Below are 15098 nucleotides of genomic sequence, written 5' to 3'. Positions count from 1 at the left end.
AACTGTCTAAAACCGCCTTCTGTTTTCTAGATGATGCAAACTATTCTCTTAAGTTCCTTCTATCTCTTTTTTATCTATGCTCTACTTAAGTGGTGAGATTTGGTGCAACCACATGGTGTGTTAATGTATATAGTTTGTGTGTATAATAATTACGAACGGTTCTTATAATTTCCAAAAACCTTTAATCCCTACCCCAAAACAGTTTCAAGGCTCCTCAATTTGCGTCTTCCCCAGACATTCCACTTAAACCAACTTGTCTTGTTGTGTAAGAACAACAGTTCAGTCAACACTGTGCCGGTCAAAGGACGAGAGACCACGTGAGCTAGCAGCTGAGTGTCACGTGTACTCTCACGGATCCTCATGCACATACGCTCACGGATCCTCATACGAATACTAACGATAGCAGGTTAACCGAGTTTCAAGGCACGAGGAAAAAGAATCCTATATGAAACCATCAAGTTTCAACGACCGACCTCTGAAAAAAACAGCAAAGATTCGACTATCTACGTCACCTAATTGCTAGATTCTATATTTCTATATAATTGTTACAAGTCCAAGAAACAGGAGGACCACATCTATATTGCACTTTGGCTTATACAAGACACACAGCATGTGTTATATATACATAGGAGCAAACGAGATCACAGTTTAATCTCTGTCTCACTCTCTCTCTTCCGAGTTACAAATTAGTGTGAAATGGCGATGAAGGTATATGGAGATGGGATGTCAGCGTGCGTGGCACGTGTGCTTCTCTGCCTTCACGAGAAGGAGACTGAGTTCGATCTTGTCCCCGTCGATCTCTTTGCTTGCCACCACAAACTCCCTTCTTTCCTCGCCATGAACGTACGCATGCATATTAAGATCAACACACTACTATTTTATTATGCGCATTCGTTATATATTATTTGTATGATGTATCTAGTCACATCTCTTCTCCTCGATGCAGCCCTTTGGCCAAGTTCCAGTTCTACAAGACGACGACCTTACCCTTTTTGGTTCGTATCAATCTATATATTATATACTTTTTTTACATATATTTTTGACAATATTGGTATCTATTTTTTAAATAAAAAAACAGAGTCGAGGGCAATCACGGCATATATAGCTGATAAACACAAAGAAAAGGGAACGGATCTGACGAGACATGCAGACGCTAAAGAAGCAGCCATTGTGAAGCTGTGGTCGGAAGTGGAGTCCCACCACTTCAACCCTGCGATCTCCGCCGTCATCCACCAGCTCATAGTTGTGCCGCTTCAAGGCGAGAGTCCTAATGCAGCCATCGTGGAAGAGAATCTTGAGAAGCTAGGGAAAGTGCTCGATGTGTACGAGGAGAGACTCGGGAAGACAAAATACTTGGCTGGAGATTCTTACACACTCGCGGATCTCCACCACGTTCCTTACACTTACTACTTCATGAAGACGAGTCATGCTGGTTTGGTCAACGACCGTCCTAATGTGAAGGCGTGGTGGGAGGACCTTTGTTCTCGTCCGGCTTTCCTTAAAGTCTCACCTGGCTTGACCGTTGCTCCGGTAACGAGCTGATCGAAAGACTCTCTCTACATCTTGTCTTTATGTTTCTTTGATAAGGTTGTTTCTGTTTCGTTTGTTGTTTTCCTTTCGCATTTACTGTTGTCTTGAAGGTTTTATCATTGTAATCAAAAGTTATTTGTAAATGTAAACGCAACACAGAAAATAAATTATGTATGTATGCGTTTACATTTTACAAATAAATTTGGTGATTCAGAAACTAATAAATACCTTTATTTCTAAGAGCGCTATTTGCTTATATGAGTTTCTATAGAAATTGCACTCATGCTCATCACTGAATAAATTAGGTAGGCCGACACTGCAAATTACATCTAGCCAAAACGTTTTTATTAAAATTCGATTTGTATAACTCAAATAGGCAATGATGACAAAAAAAACTCAAATAGGCTTAAACCATTTTAAATCGGTTATTTTTTTTTCTAAAACAGCTTAAATCGATCTAGATTAATATAAATTTGCTAAGTTAAGTAATAATACTAGTATGAATCCATAAATTTCTCTCTTTCTTTTTTCTCGAAAAAATGAGAATTATGCGAATTCATAGAGAAAATACTTACAAGACGTCTGCAACATGATGTAAGGAGTACCGCCAAATATAGATTCCATAGCGCAACTCAGGTGATGCAGTTATGCGTTAATCCTCATACGACACTTAGAATTGTCGACTATATAATCATATATTATATTTTTCATAATTGTAATACCATAATTATCATGCGTTAAAAAAACAAAAAACTATATTTTACCAACTAACTATATCATACATTCTCTCCTCTTTTATCTTCCTATCTCTCATTAGCTTCTTACTACAAAACTAGGTGTCTCATCCGCACATACGGGCACAATCTTATTATGAATACTTATTAGCTTACATTTTATTGATTTAAATGTTCTTGAATACTTTAAATCAAACATCAAATTATTTATGTATAATCGAGTTTTTCATCATTATATATATGTTTATTATGTGTTTAAAATTTAAAAACACTCACATATTAGAATTATTTTAGAATATATCTTTATACAAATATTTTTGTTTGGTTAGTATTTAATTATATATTGTTTTATATCTTAATGTTATAAATTTTATAATATAAATATTATTTCCAGATTATAACAGAATATATATAAGAATATCTTAAGTTTTAAATATGTTTTGCAATTTATTATTATTTCCAGATAATAACACAATATATATAAGAATTATCTTAAGTTTTAGATATATTTTATTTTTTGAAATTTATTATATTAATTTATAATCATTTATCTAATATAATAGATAAATATAATATTATTAATATTAAATTCGTTTTTAGTTATATAATCATTTATATATATAAATATATTCATTAAGGGTAAAATCGATATTAACCGTTCTAACTTTTAACGTGAGAATTTCGTCGCGAAAAATCACTCCGCAAATAATAGTATAGATAGATAGATTAATATTTTCTATAATATGATCATTCAACAAATTAGCAATTTTTTACTATATATATATATATTAATTCATCAAAAAAATGTATAACTAAAGCATAAACTAAAATAATTTATAAAAAAAAAAATTTCTTGTGGGACTTCTCGTAAAACTCCTTTAACTCTTTGACCTAAAACCATTTAAGAAAGTTAGAATATATTTTAAAAAAATAATAATAAAAATATTTACCATATCTAAACGAACACCAGCCTGGGGTTTTCTCTCTAAACCACATTCATCTACAAACTTCCTATAGATTTCTTGAACATTACAAACCTATATTGAGAAACATGCATAACCAATCTAGTTAATGACTGCTACACAGCTCAGTTTATCGATCAAACGCTTATAGTGTTGCTTGAATTTGAGGCAAAGATTTTTAAAAGATTTGAGAAATCATTCAAAAGGAATAGAAAAATACAATTGCGCAGCCAGGATATCGAACACTGGTCAGTACCGTGAAGGGTACTGTGAAACCGCTACACAGATGTGCTTTTGCATATTGGAACGATATGCAAACATTATTTTACTTAAATAATACTTCTGGAAGCTTACGTGGCTGTGTTCTAGTTACTACTTATATATATGTATAATAACTACATCACATAGATGAGGAGCCAGAGAAGTGGCTCTGCGGGTGAGTAATATCCTGAGGAGCAACAACAACTGTACCATTGAGAAAACCAGAGTACCAAGAAGCAGAGAGCTTTGGTGACCTCTCGAGACCAGGATCACTGAAATTCACGTAGTACAATCCAAAGCTGAGCTTGTAGCCAGCAACCAGCTCGTACAAGTCAATCATCGACCATAAGAAGTAACCTCTCGTGTCCGATCCATTCCTAAAATCATTCAAAAAAAGATGATTCGTCAAGAATCAGAGAGCAGAGAGCAAATTAAAAGAGAGTTAAACCAATTTAATACCAAATCATATATACCTGATGGCGTTTAACATGGCACCAATACTAGATTGAATGTATTCAACTCTTTCTGTGTCTTGTAGCGTGGAACTGTGATTCGTAGCTAAACCTGTTTAGCAAATGGAAGAGATATTAAGAAGAACAAAGAAAGATTGCTTTTCAAAAGCAGAGATAAAACAGAGCCAAAACCAGAGACCATTTTCAAGAATGTAGATAGGAGGATTGTCATAGCTCTGTTTCAAATAATCCAAAACACTTTCAAACCCCCATGGAATAGATTGATTCCCAATGGCTGTACACAAGAAGAAGAATCATCAGCTGAAAAGAGTGGAGCAGATGGGATTGATTACTTGACAAGCAAGTAAAGCTTACGGATAGTCTCTGCCCCCATGTCTGTGAAGAACTCGTGGTCTCTAGGAAGGATAGAAGATGTGGTGGTTGTACTCTTTCTGACATACATTGTTGTGTAATGGATAATGCCTAAAAAATCGGATGAACCTTTCACTTGCTCTGACTCTTCCTCTGAGAAAACAGGTAACCTAGTTCCCACGATTCTCTTCATTGAATCTGGATAGTCCCCAAACACCAAAGGCTTTAAGAGCCTGTGTTATAATATTCAAAGTTATCAGATTCAACGTCACTCGAACAAAAAAAACAAAAAAAATATATTCTCCTCACCAGCCAGAGAAGAAATCTGTAGTTCTCTGAGTTGCTATTTCATCCTCCTTGGAGTTAGTATAAGGAAAGAATCCATATGCATATATGGAGAAGCCTATGGATCCTCTCTGCTTACTCTGCACCGTCACATTATGTTCATAAGGTTTTTTAAGAGCCAAGAATAGACCTATGTGTGTGTGTATGTACCTTGTACTTGAGTCTATACAAGTTTGAAGCAGAGGCATGAGCCAGCAATATGTTATGGGCTGCAATATATGGTTCGGTAGAAGAGTTTCCAGTGGAGCACTTGACGTATTTGGTAGTAGAACAACGTCCTGGCGGCAAAAACCCTTGGCTGTACGCTCCAATAGCGAATACGTTAGCTTCGTTAATTGTAATCCATAGCTTCACATCATCCCCGAACTCTCTGAAGCATACATCTGCAAAAGCAGTGAAGTCCTCTCTGCAACCAACAAATTTTTTTTCTTCTTTTCAGTGATCATCATTAAAAAATGGGTATTAGATCAGAATTATTAATATTACATAATTTTGCGGTTGAGCCATCCTCCATACTCATCTTCAAGAGCCTGAGGAAGATCATAGTGGTATAGTGTAACGTGTGGTTCGATTCCTGTTTTGCCGAAAACTTTTTATGAGAAGCTATGAATTGGCATTAAGAACAAGTTTTAAGGAAAAAATAATCTTTAATAATTAGTTTTTTATAAGTAAGAAATATCACCATGAGTTAGTAGTTCTTTGATGAGGTTCTTGTAAAACTGTAGACCTTTTGGGTTGATGGGTCCTCTTCCATCTGAGAAACCAACCACAGACACACAAAAAGGGTTTAAGAGTCGAAAATGTTTTTTTTTTATAAAAAACTTGCAAGTTAAGAAACCAGAAAGAGGAGGTGTTACTAGGTATAAGTCTTGACCATGAGATAGAGAATCTGAATGCTTCTAAACCCAATTTTTTCATCAGCTCAACATCTTCCTGCCAAAACCCACAATAACAATACAGCTTGAGAAAAACAGAGCCAGAGACAGAGACTTACTTATAAACAAGAAGAGAGCAAACAAAGAAGAGAGGAGAAAGAAAAAAAAAACACCTTGTATTTGTGATATCCATCACATGCTATATCTCCTTTGTCCTTGTTATCAGCTAAAAAAAATGCAACCAAGATCTATGAATCTAATCAAACAAGCTCTCAGATAAGCAAAGACTCACTCAATTTTCTTGCTTTTATTTAAATGCCAATGAAATGGAAAATAACTCTCTTTTCTCTTTCTTACCAATGGGTGTGAAACCATCCCAAACGCTAGGAGTTCTTCCATCCACATCAGCAGCTCCTTCCCACTATAATATCTCCCCCAACAAAGTACAAAACATGACAACAAGAAGTAAAAGACAAAACCTTATAAAACAACAGCTAAGAAAAATACGAAAGAGCACAGAAGAAGAATGGAACCTGATAAGCAGAAGTGGCAGCTCCGAAGAGGAAATCCTCTGGAAAATCGTCTCGTGTGAAAGCGTCAGTGTGACTTATTGCCAAAACGATGGCCACATAAATGGATAATACTGAGAAAGCTTTCATTATTTTTTCTTTTTATAGATTTCTACCTCATCGATTGTGATTTCCAACTATTTATAGTATAAGATGTTAATGATAACAAATACGGGAGCATGCTTTTACCTAAAACAAAAACAAAAAAAAACAAATACGGGAGCATGCGTAAAACGACAGATATTTAATTTGCCAATTAATATCTTGCTCGTTTCTGTGTAACACCTTTCCCCTGTCCCCACGGTGGCGACTGGGCGTTGTGTTTTTATGTCGGCCATTTGTTTTTTTTAGTAAAAAACAATCTCACCTACCTCTCACTTTTTTTGATCAACCACCACCTCTCACCGTTCTTCATACATCTGCATTTACTTACCGACAATTTTTTTTTGCTTCTAAACTTCACTAGATCAATAAAAATTATTGGAACCAATCATTTATAAAACGGCAATAGTTTAGAATACCAAAAGAATACATTTAGTATTAAAACCGTTAAGTTAAAAGTTAAAACAATATGAGCTCAAGAGACAATATGAACTGAAGAGACAGCTAACCATCAATACTATTAAAACTAAAGTACAATTAAAATTTAACCTTGACTTTTCTTAAATATTTACAAAGCATTGCCACTGACATTAAAAGAAATCTTAAGACCTAATAATAATCAAATCGGTTATACATTTTCCATTAAATATAACATGCCTTATATGTAGGTACCTCATTAGAATTTTTAATACGAAATTATCATATTTATCAGGCAAACTGGTTTTGTCTTCTACTTATATAGTATTACATGTGTGATGGTTCTCGGGTTTTCGTAAATTGTATTAGTGTGTTTCATTCAATTGGTATTTTCGTAAATTGTGTTAATGTTTTATTAAAAAATTGGTGGTTGGTTTGTGTTTTAGTTTTAGTTTTTCAGATTGTTAAGAAAACGTTGGTTTAGAGGTGTATCTTTGTTTAAACCATAGATATTATATATCATATATTTTAAGCTTGGAAGTAAATATATTTTAATCTGTCATTTTGTTTTTTTTTCTTTTGGCATCATCTGTCATTTTGTTTAGTATAACCAATAGTTTTTAAAATAACATAAGTTTTGAAAAAACTTACTCAGAAACTTCATAAAATCCGACAAAATATATAGGAGATATTAATAAAAAAAAAATTTAACGATTAGATTGTCAGAATATTCTTTAATTCCTAAAAATATTCTTAATAGTAATGATATGATTAGTGCATAACTCTCAATTTCCTAAAATTTAGCTTTACCATAACCGTAAAAGGCTCCAAATATTTTAGTTCTCACAAGAAAATCTAATAAATAAAACAAGAAATCACAATTTTTTTTCGTCATCAACTTATACAACTGATATCCACTCTGTGAACCAAACAGAAAAAAAAAGAAAACACAATTTTATGATCGTAATTGTTACAATATTTTTTACTTCCTATAAATATTCCTATTATTTATGACATGGTTAAAATATAGTACTCTGTTTCCTAAAATTTAGCTCTACCAAAAACGTAAAAAAGTATAAATTTTTTTAGTTCTCATAAGAAACTAATAAAAAATTAGAAATCAGAATAATCCTTTAGTAATACCAAAATATATCAAATTTTAATGCAGCTATGTATTTTTTTCCAAACACACTATGATATACATTAATAATAGAACCGATAGTAAAAATGAAAGTAACTTAGATACCTTTTATAAATCTTATACGTACACTTTCCAAAAACTATGATTTCATATTGGTCTATATTAATTACATTTACGAGACTTATCCATTACCCATTTTATTATAGTCCATTTTTTTTAAATGAAAAATGTTAAATCCGGATTTATTAAAGACACAGACCTAACTTCCGGGTAGAGGTACATCCCATGGATAAACCCTCTCATGAATATTCAAAATTTCAAATGAGCTGAAAATAATAATTTATATTCGTGTGGCCGGTGGGATTTGAACCCGGGTTCGCCGTAATGGTATATAGTCCATATTTACTTTGTCCATTATTTATAGATAAATAAAAAGTTTACTCATATAAATAAAAACTTTGGTGTATAATTGTTATAGCAAACAAATATTTAATACCGATAAATGTAAAAAAAAATATACACTACCAAAACTATAGAAAATATTGATAGATATAACGGTAAGAATAAATACCCGCACGGGCGTGCAGGTCATACTCTAGTTGAGCACTTCAAAAGAAAGCCAGATTAAATAGGGAATAGGGAAGGCAAAAATAACAAACTTTTTTAATAAAAATGTCATTTTCCTGAACCCAAAAATATTAAAGGAAGACTAACTAAAAATAAAAAATGTACGAGGATCCTGTTAATCCTCTCACCATATTTGTTGAGACAGTACCCCCTTCAAATACTTCAAATCACAATTTGATAACTGATGTCTCATGGATCTTTTCTACAAAAAAAAAGATGTTTCATGGATCAATAATCACAATGTCAGTGGTTTAAGATGGAGTCTTAAGGATCAAATAGGTTTATTATCTTTCGAATTAAGTGCGTGTAAAACAAAAACCTCTCGGCATTACACGCTAAGTTAGAATGATTATTATATGCAACATCATGAATGAGAGACATTTTAGACCAATTATCGGCATATCTAAGGAAAGTCTTTAGTATTAATTGGCCAAAAAATAAATAAAAAAGACTGAAATTACAAAGAACGTCCTTAGTTAAGAAGTTTTTGCACGCGTCCTTAGTGCCACACGTTAGCATGAGATTTTGTCTCGAAATTAATTTTCATCTTCTCCCTTTTTCTCTCTTTGACGGTGAAACCAGTGTGGAGCCGACATCCATCAATGGATGATCCGAATCTGAAGAGCTTACTAGTATCCATCAATGGAGGATCCGACCGGTCGATTCAAAGTCCGATCCTTTTCGAGTTTTCTGAAGACTACAATAAAAGGGTTTATGGGTTGGGGTTCTCTTTGACGGAGTTGACCTCTTACTTTGGAAGTCACTGAACGTCATGACTTGCCTTTGCAGATTCACACAGGGTATGTATACTTTTGATGTTATTAAAGATTGACTTTGCATAATTTATACAAAACTGAATCTTTTTTTTTCTGCTTGAACCAGTTCTGGTGACAGGGATTTGGATTTGCGGTTGGCAAATCCTCTTCACCTTAGGTAATTTTGATTGTTATCGAAGATCGAATAGAGCGAAAGAGTCTAGTTAATGATAATGAAAGCTGTTTTGTGTATGAATGTTTGTTATGTTCATTTCATTTAAGAGAAAAGATGGCCATGAATATTTGTAGTTCTTTGGCCTTTTGTTTAAGATACAACACAAGTCCCACCAATAATCTATAAATTTAAGAAAATCCTTAGCTTTGATTCTAAACTAAAAAATATTAATAAAATATGCTAAATACACATTAAGAAGTCCCATTGATAAAATTGCTCTAAGGCTTCTCTCATTTCGATTTGAGACAAATTTCTTATATCTATTGAATACAACTACGAACCACTGACGATTTATATCATTTTTGCTTTTTATTTATTATTTTTATTATTTATATTTATTATTATTTTAAATGATTTTCTTATTTATTAATTGTTTTTCTAAATAACAAAAAATACGATATGTTATATTTTATTTACGGATGAACAGTATTCTACTTTGAAACCAGTTTATTTATTTACCACGTAAAAATGTGATTTTACCATTGTAGAAAAAAGTAAAATAAACAAAATTGCGCATCCAGGGAATCGAACCCTGGTCAGTACCGTGGGAGGGTACTATGATACCACTACACCAGATGCGCTTTTGCTTAAAAAAACAATACGTAACTTTAAATGACTGGATGATACTACGGGTAAGCTTAAGTATCTTGAGTGTTGTTATTTCTCTTTGTTATGCTATCTTCCAAGAATTATGCGACCTTTCTATTAAACCATTGGGAAAATGACTTGAGTTTTGTCATTGACAAGACGAACTCTCAAACCAAATGAGGATCAAAACCAAAACAAGTAAATCTTAGATACATCACAAAGAAGACGAACCAGAGAAGTGGCTCTGCTGCTGAGTAATGTCCAGAGGAGAAACATCAACCGTACCATTGAGAAAACCAGTGTACCAAGAAGCAGAGAGTTTTGGAGACCTCTTGAGACTAGGATCACTGAAATTCACATAGTACAGTCCAAAGCTGACCCTGTATCCAGCCAACAGCTCGTACAAGTCTATCATCGACCAATAAAAATAACCTCTCGTGTCCGATCCATTCCTAAATCAGTCAAAAAAGATGATTCGTCAAGAGTCAGACTCAGAGAGCAGAGTAAGTAAACCAGAGTTGAACCAATCATATATACCTGATGGCGTTCAACATAGCACCAATGTAAGATTGAATGTATTCAACTCTTGCTGTATCTTGTAGTGTTGAATCGTGTTTCGTCGCAAAACCTGTTTAGTAATCGGAAGCAATCTTAAGAATAAGATAGTAAAACAGAGCCAAAGAAAAAACAGAGTAAAGAGAGACCATTTTCAAGAATGTAGATAGGAGGGTTGTTAAAGCTCTGTTTCAAATACTCCAAGACACCTTCAAAACCCCATGGAACAGTGTTCCCAATGGCTATCCACAAGAAGAAGAACATTCATAAGCTGAAAGAGTCGAGAAAACACTTTCTCTCTCGATGGATTGATAAGCAAGTAATCTTACAGATAGTCTCTACTCCCATGTCTGTAGAAAAATCTTGGTTGCTAGGAAGGATAGAAGGTGATGGTTTACTCTCTGTGACATACAGTGTCGTGTAATGGATGACTCCTATAAAGTCAGATGATCCTCTAACTTGCTCTGACTCTTCCTCTGAGAAAACAGGTAACCTAGTTCCCACAACTCTTTTCATTACATCCGGATAGTCCCCAAACACCAAAGGTTTTAACAACCTGTATTGTTATCATATTCAGATTTTGTCCTCAACGTCACTGAAACCCAAAAAATAATAAAAAATTCTCCTCACCATCCAAAGTAGAAATCTTTAGCTCTCTGAGTTGCTACTTCATCCTCCTTGGAGTTAGTATAAGGAAATAACCCATATGTGTATATGCAAAGGCCTATGGATCCTCTCTGCTTACTCTGCACCGTCACATTATGTTCATAACGTTTTAAGAGCCAAGAATAGACCTATGTGTGTGTATACCTTGTACTTGAGTCTATACAAGTTTGAAGCAGAGGCATGAGCCAGCAATATGTTATGACCTACAATATATGGTTCAGTAGAAGAGTTTCCAGTGGAGCACTTGACGTATCTGGAACTGGAAGTAGAGCAATGTCCTGGCGGCAAAATTCCTTCGCTGTACGCTCCAATAGCGAATATGTTAGCTTCGTTAATTGTAGTCCATAGCTTTACATCATCCCCAAACTCTCTGAAGCATACATCTGCAAAAGCAGTGAAGTCCTCTCTGCAACCAGCAATCTTTCTTTCACTTCCATCATTAAAAAAAAAAAAGACTTTAACAGAAAAGAATTATCATATACATGATTTTGTGGTTGATCCATCCTCCATACTCATCTTCAAGAGCCTGAGGAAGATCATAGTGGTATAGCGTAAGGTGTGGTTCGATTCCTGTTTTGCCAAAAAAAATATATCTATCAAAAGCAATGAAATAATCTTTAACAATTAGTTTTTTTTTATAACTGAATAATTAGTTTTTTTATAAGAAAGAAATATCACCATGGGTTAGTAGTTCTTTGATGAGGTTCTTGTAAAACTGTAGACCTTTTGGGTTGATGGGTCCTCTTCCATCTGAGATACCAACAACAGGCACAAAATAGGGTTTAAGAGGCAAAAGGTTTTAGACTTGCAAGTTAAGAAACCAGAAAGAGGAGGTGTTACTAGGTATAAGCCTTGACCATGAGATAGAGAATCTGAATGCTTCTAAACCCATTTCTGCCATCAGCTTAACATCTTTCTGCAAAAGCCCACAATAACAATACAACTTAAGAAAACAGAGCCAAAGACTTAATAAACAAAGGAGCAAAACAGAGAGAAGAAAGAAAAAAAATCACCTTGTATTTGTGATATCCATCACAAGCTATATCTCCATTGTCCATGTTATCTGCAAGAAAACATATCCAACCATGATCTATGAATCTAATCAAACAAGCTCTCAGATAAACAACGACTCACTCAATATATATTACATATCTTTTCAAAATGCCAATGAAATGAAACCACACAGTAAAGCTATGATATGATTATGGCATACTTTTTCTTGGTCAACAGCATATGAACATATAACTCTTGTTTTTTTTCTTACCAAAGGGTGAGAAACCATCCCAAACGCTAGGAGTCCTTCCATCTTCATCAACAGCTCCTTCCCACTATGTCTCCCCCACAAAGTTGAAAACATGACAATAAGAAGTAAAAGGCAAAAACCTTATAAAAAAACAGCTAAAATAACGAAGAAGAATGGAACCTGATAAGCAGAAGTGCCAGCTCCGAAGAGGAAGTCCTCAGGAAAATCGTTTCTTGTGAAAGCATCAATGTGACTGTTTGCCAAAACGATGACCACACAAATAGATAACAGAGAGAAAGCTTTCATTTTTTGGTAGTTTCCTCCGTATCGATTGAGTTTTCTTATAATTTATACAGTATATGTTAATTAGCATAAAATACAGGAAGCATATGTAAAAACTACAGAGTTTTGGGTACATAACTAATAATATTAAGTTTTGGGTAAAGGGGTAGACTATGGATTATATCGGGCATACACGCATAACCCAAAAGTTACGGGAACAAAGGTAATAAACTAAACCTTTGAGCATTGACTTAAAACACTGAACATTTGTAACGTAATAACCAAAAAAGTTTTGGCTTAAACCAGCCATCTTTCAAGCACAGTTACGTATCCTTCTCTTTTTGCTAGTAGTGATACGTAAATGATTAAATTAAATTATGTACAAGAAAATCATTAGATACTCCTCCATACACGACTCCACCATCAAATGGATGATCATAAGTAATACTAGTATAACTTATAATTAAGGAAACTACAAACAAATAAAGAAAGGAATGTGTCCTAACATTATGATGAAATACTAATATTCTTCCTCACGTCGTCGTCGAGAGCTTCGCCGCTTTAGACGGTGGATGAAGCAGCCCAAACTCGTCCTTGACATCAACCGGCCTGTCCGTCTGTCTGCGCGTTGGCTTCACGCTCCGACTCCCTAGCGACGTATGCGTGAACCCATACATCTGAAGGATCTGATTGTCTCCGAAATTAAACGCTCTATCCATCTGCCTTAGACACCTCTCAACCGGATAATCACCGAACTTCCCACACGGTTTGCAACCCACGAAATGAGTCACCAGCGGCCACCGATGGTCACCAAAACCCGGTTTATGATTCTCAATCATCTCCTCGTACCGGTCCACCAAAATCCCCCAGTAACCGTGCAAGTAATAACCATTCTCTAGATACACTTTCCCTCCCCATCTCTCCCTCTCCGTCGCCAAAAGATAAACCATCGCCGACTGATCATCAGCTTCGAAAGCGGGTCGGTCTTTGAGCTCCCGGGTCAAGACTTTACCCGCTTCTTCTCGGATCTTCCCTTTCGGGCCCATTGGAGCCCAAGCGTCGAGAAGATCAAGGGCCCACTGCGAGTTCCTAATCAAGAAACTCCCAGTATTAAGACCAATCCAATTCTTCTGATCATAAACCATCTCCTTCCATCCGTGCATCACGAGGTTGTAATCCTCGTACCTCTCCCACGGAAGCTCGAACACCATGTCCGTAAACATCGCGTCACTGTCCATCCACCACAGAAACTCGACCTCGGGATGAGACAGCAACAGTTTCCGGATCAACGGAAGCTTAGCCCAGAACCCAGCCATCTCCGCGTCGAGCAGGGCCATGTTGTAGAAGATCTCGATCCCGTGGATCCGACAGTAATCGATCTTGTTCTTGATCGATTTCAAGAGGTAATGGTCTCCGACGGGATTCTCGCAGGGCTTGGGAGCTGAACCTGTGACGAGAAGAACCCTAGGCTTGCTCGGAGCCACGAAGCTCGGGAAGCTAGGGTTTTGTTTCAGCCAATCACGCCTCTGCTCGTCCCAATCGGAGATCTTCGGACCGAGAGAATACGGTTTATTCCGGTTTTCTTCCGGTTCGTCTCCTTCGTCAGCGAATATCTTCTTGAAATCGAATGTCTCGTAGTTGTTGTTGTTGTTGCTGTTTCCAGCTCCGGATGAAGACGACGTCGTTTTGGAGGAGGAGACCTCGACGAGGACGCGGTGAGTCTCGGCGCGTTTGCGGGAGTAGAAGAAATGCTCGCGGATCTCCTCGATGTCTTGCTCCGGCGTACCGAACTTGCCTGCTCCGATTGTGCCACGTAGGACGACGACGGTGAGGACGAGGCAGAGGAGCGTCACCTTTCCTTGACGCCAGACTCTCTGTAGTCTCCTTAAGCGCTGCGTTCCTAACCATTTCTCTATCATCTTCTTCTTCTTCTTTTGGTTTTCGATTCGGACACAATCTAAGAGAGAGAGAGAGAATCAGAGAGATTTAAGGAAAATCTAACGAGATTTCTGGTGTTTGTGATTTGTAACGACGACGGAAATTTAATTATACGCGTTTTTTGGTATTTAACCACGTAAAGGGAAGGATCAACGAAGAGATTAAAAAGCATTAAAAGAAGTAAAAATAATGATTTTTAAAAAAAATTGAAATGTCGGACAGAACATGCCTGCCTGTCTTGTTCTAGACGCGTTATCTTGGTCCTAAAATGTCAGACACAACAACACTCTTGATAGATTCGCAATCTTTGTCTGATACTAGTTGGGCCTTATTAATCTAAAGCCCAATTTAAAATTTCGGCCCAAACAATTGCAGGTAATTTGTTTTGGTTAACAGAAAACGGTAAGTCGTTGATGGAGAGAGAAAACAAAAATTGACGGTTTAGATTC

General features: G+C 35.7%; 4 protein-coding genes and 1 non-coding gene across 6 annotated transcripts; 1 reads left to right on the top strand and 4 right to left on the bottom strand.

The window, feature by feature from the left end:
* The first annotated feature begins 6 nt into the window (after window positions 1–6).
* On the top strand, window positions 7–1770 carry LOC130505735 (glutathione S-transferase F13). Its single transcript, XM_057000330.1, has 3 exons — window positions 7–843; window positions 947–995; window positions 1079–1770. Exons 1-3 carry the CDS (start codon window positions 697–699, stop codon window positions 1540–1542), a joined length of 660 nt encoding a protein of 219 aa, XP_056856310.1. The 5' UTR covers window positions 7–696; the 3' UTR covers window positions 1543–1770.
* A 1607-nt stretch (window positions 1771–3377) lies between these two features.
* On the bottom strand, window positions 3378–6279 carry LOC130505734 (beta-glucosidase 10-like). Its single transcript, XM_057000329.1, has 12 exons — window positions 6065–6279; window positions 5889–5952; window positions 5705–5757; window positions 5514–5589; window positions 5339–5410; window positions 5143–5230; window positions 4807–5062; window positions 4621–4736; window positions 4315–4544; window positions 4139–4234; window positions 3961–4051; window positions 3378–3864 (listed from the first exon to the last, which is right to left on the bottom strand). Exons 1-12 carry the CDS (start codon window positions 6188–6190, stop codon window positions 3627–3629), a joined length of 1506 nt encoding a protein of 501 aa, XP_056856309.1. The 5' UTR covers window positions 6191–6279; the 3' UTR covers window positions 3378–3626.
* A 3608-nt stretch (window positions 6280–9887) lies between these two features.
* On the bottom strand, window positions 9888–9958 carry TRNAG-CCC (transfer RNA glycine (anticodon CCC)). Its single transcript has one exon. It is a non-coding gene; the product is annotated as a tRNA-Gly (tRNA).
* Window positions 9959–10057: 99 nt separating this feature from the next.
* Window positions 10058–12765, bottom strand: LOC130505732 (beta-glucosidase 10-like). Of its 2 annotated transcripts, none has more exons than XM_057000327.1 (12): window positions 12610–12765; window positions 12451–12514; window positions 12200–12249; window positions 12027–12102; window positions 11865–11936; window positions 11669–11756; window positions 11331–11592; window positions 11151–11266; window positions 10850–11076; window positions 10670–10762; window positions 10503–10593; window positions 10058–10417 (listed from the first exon to the last, which is right to left on the bottom strand). In XM_057000327.1, exons 1-12 carry the CDS (start codon window positions 12733–12735, stop codon window positions 10180–10182), a joined length of 1503 nt encoding a protein of 500 aa, XP_056856307.1. In that variant the 5' UTR covers window positions 12736–12765; the 3' UTR covers window positions 10058–10179. The 2 variants fall into 2 exon arrangements, with proteins under 2 accessions (XP_056856307.1, XP_056856306.1); XM_057000326.1 differs by having other exon boundaries at window positions 11151–11257; window positions 12610–12763.
* A 300-nt stretch (window positions 12766–13065) lies between these two features.
* LOC130505733 (xyloglucan 6-xylosyltransferase 1) lies at window positions 13066–14780 on the bottom strand. Its single transcript, XM_057000328.1, has one exon. The coding sequence runs from the start codon at window positions 14628–14630 to the stop codon at window positions 13245–13247; it is 1386 nt and encodes a 461-aa protein (XP_056856308.1). The 5' UTR covers window positions 14631–14780; the 3' UTR covers window positions 13066–13244.
* Window positions 14781–15098: the final 318 nt, after the last annotated feature.

The sequence above is a fragment of the Raphanus sativus genome, unplaced genomic scaffold (genome assembly GCF_000801105.2).
Source record: "Raphanus sativus cultivar WK10039 unplaced genomic scaffold, ASM80110v3 Scaffold2537, whole genome shotgun sequence".
Taxonomy (NCBI): Eukaryota; Viridiplantae; Streptophyta; class Magnoliopsida; order Brassicales; family Brassicaceae; genus Raphanus; species Raphanus sativus.
Note: the sequence above shows the minus strand (reverse complement) of the source record. Positions and strands in the feature narration are given on the sequence as shown.

Coding starts and splice junctions, on each gene's coding strand:
- LOC130505732 (XM_057000327.1), bottom strand. CDS start 12,735: ATGAAAGCTTTCTCTCTGTTATCTATTTGTGTGGTCATCGTTTTGGCA. Junction 12,103..12,199: donor ATGGATATCACAAATACAAG/GTGATTTTTTTT, acceptor GGGCTTTTGCAG/AAAGATGTTAAGCTGATGGC. Junction 10,763..10,849: donor CATGGGAGTAGAGACTATCT/GTAAGATTACTT, acceptor TCTTGTGGATAG/CCATTGGGAACACTGTTCCA.
- LOC130505733 (XM_057000328.1), bottom strand. CDS start 14,630: ATGATAGAGAAATGGTTAGGAACGCAGCGCTTAAGGAGACTACAGAGA.
- LOC130505735 (XM_057000330.1), top strand. CDS start 697: ATGGCGATGAAGGTATATGGAGATGGGATGTCAGCGTGCGTGGCACGT. Junction 844..946: donor CTTCTTTCCTCGCCATGAAC/GTACGCATGCAT, acceptor TCCTCGATGCAG/CCCTTTGGCCAAGTTCCAGT. Junction 996..1,078: donor CGACGACCTTACCCTTTTTG/GTTCGTATCAAT, acceptor ATAAAAAAACAG/AGTCGAGGGCAATCACGGCA.
- LOC130505734 (XM_057000329.1), bottom strand. CDS start 6,190: ATGAAAGCTTTCTCAGTATTATCCATTTATGTGGCCATCGTTTTGGCA. Junction 5,953..6,064: donor CTGCCACTTCTGCTTATCAG/GTTCCATTCTTC, acceptor GAGATATTATAG/TGGGAAGGAGCTGCTGATGT. Junction 4,052..4,138: donor TATCTACATTCTTGAAAATG/GTCTCTGGTTTT, acceptor TTTGCTAAACAG/GTTTAGCTACGAATCACAGT.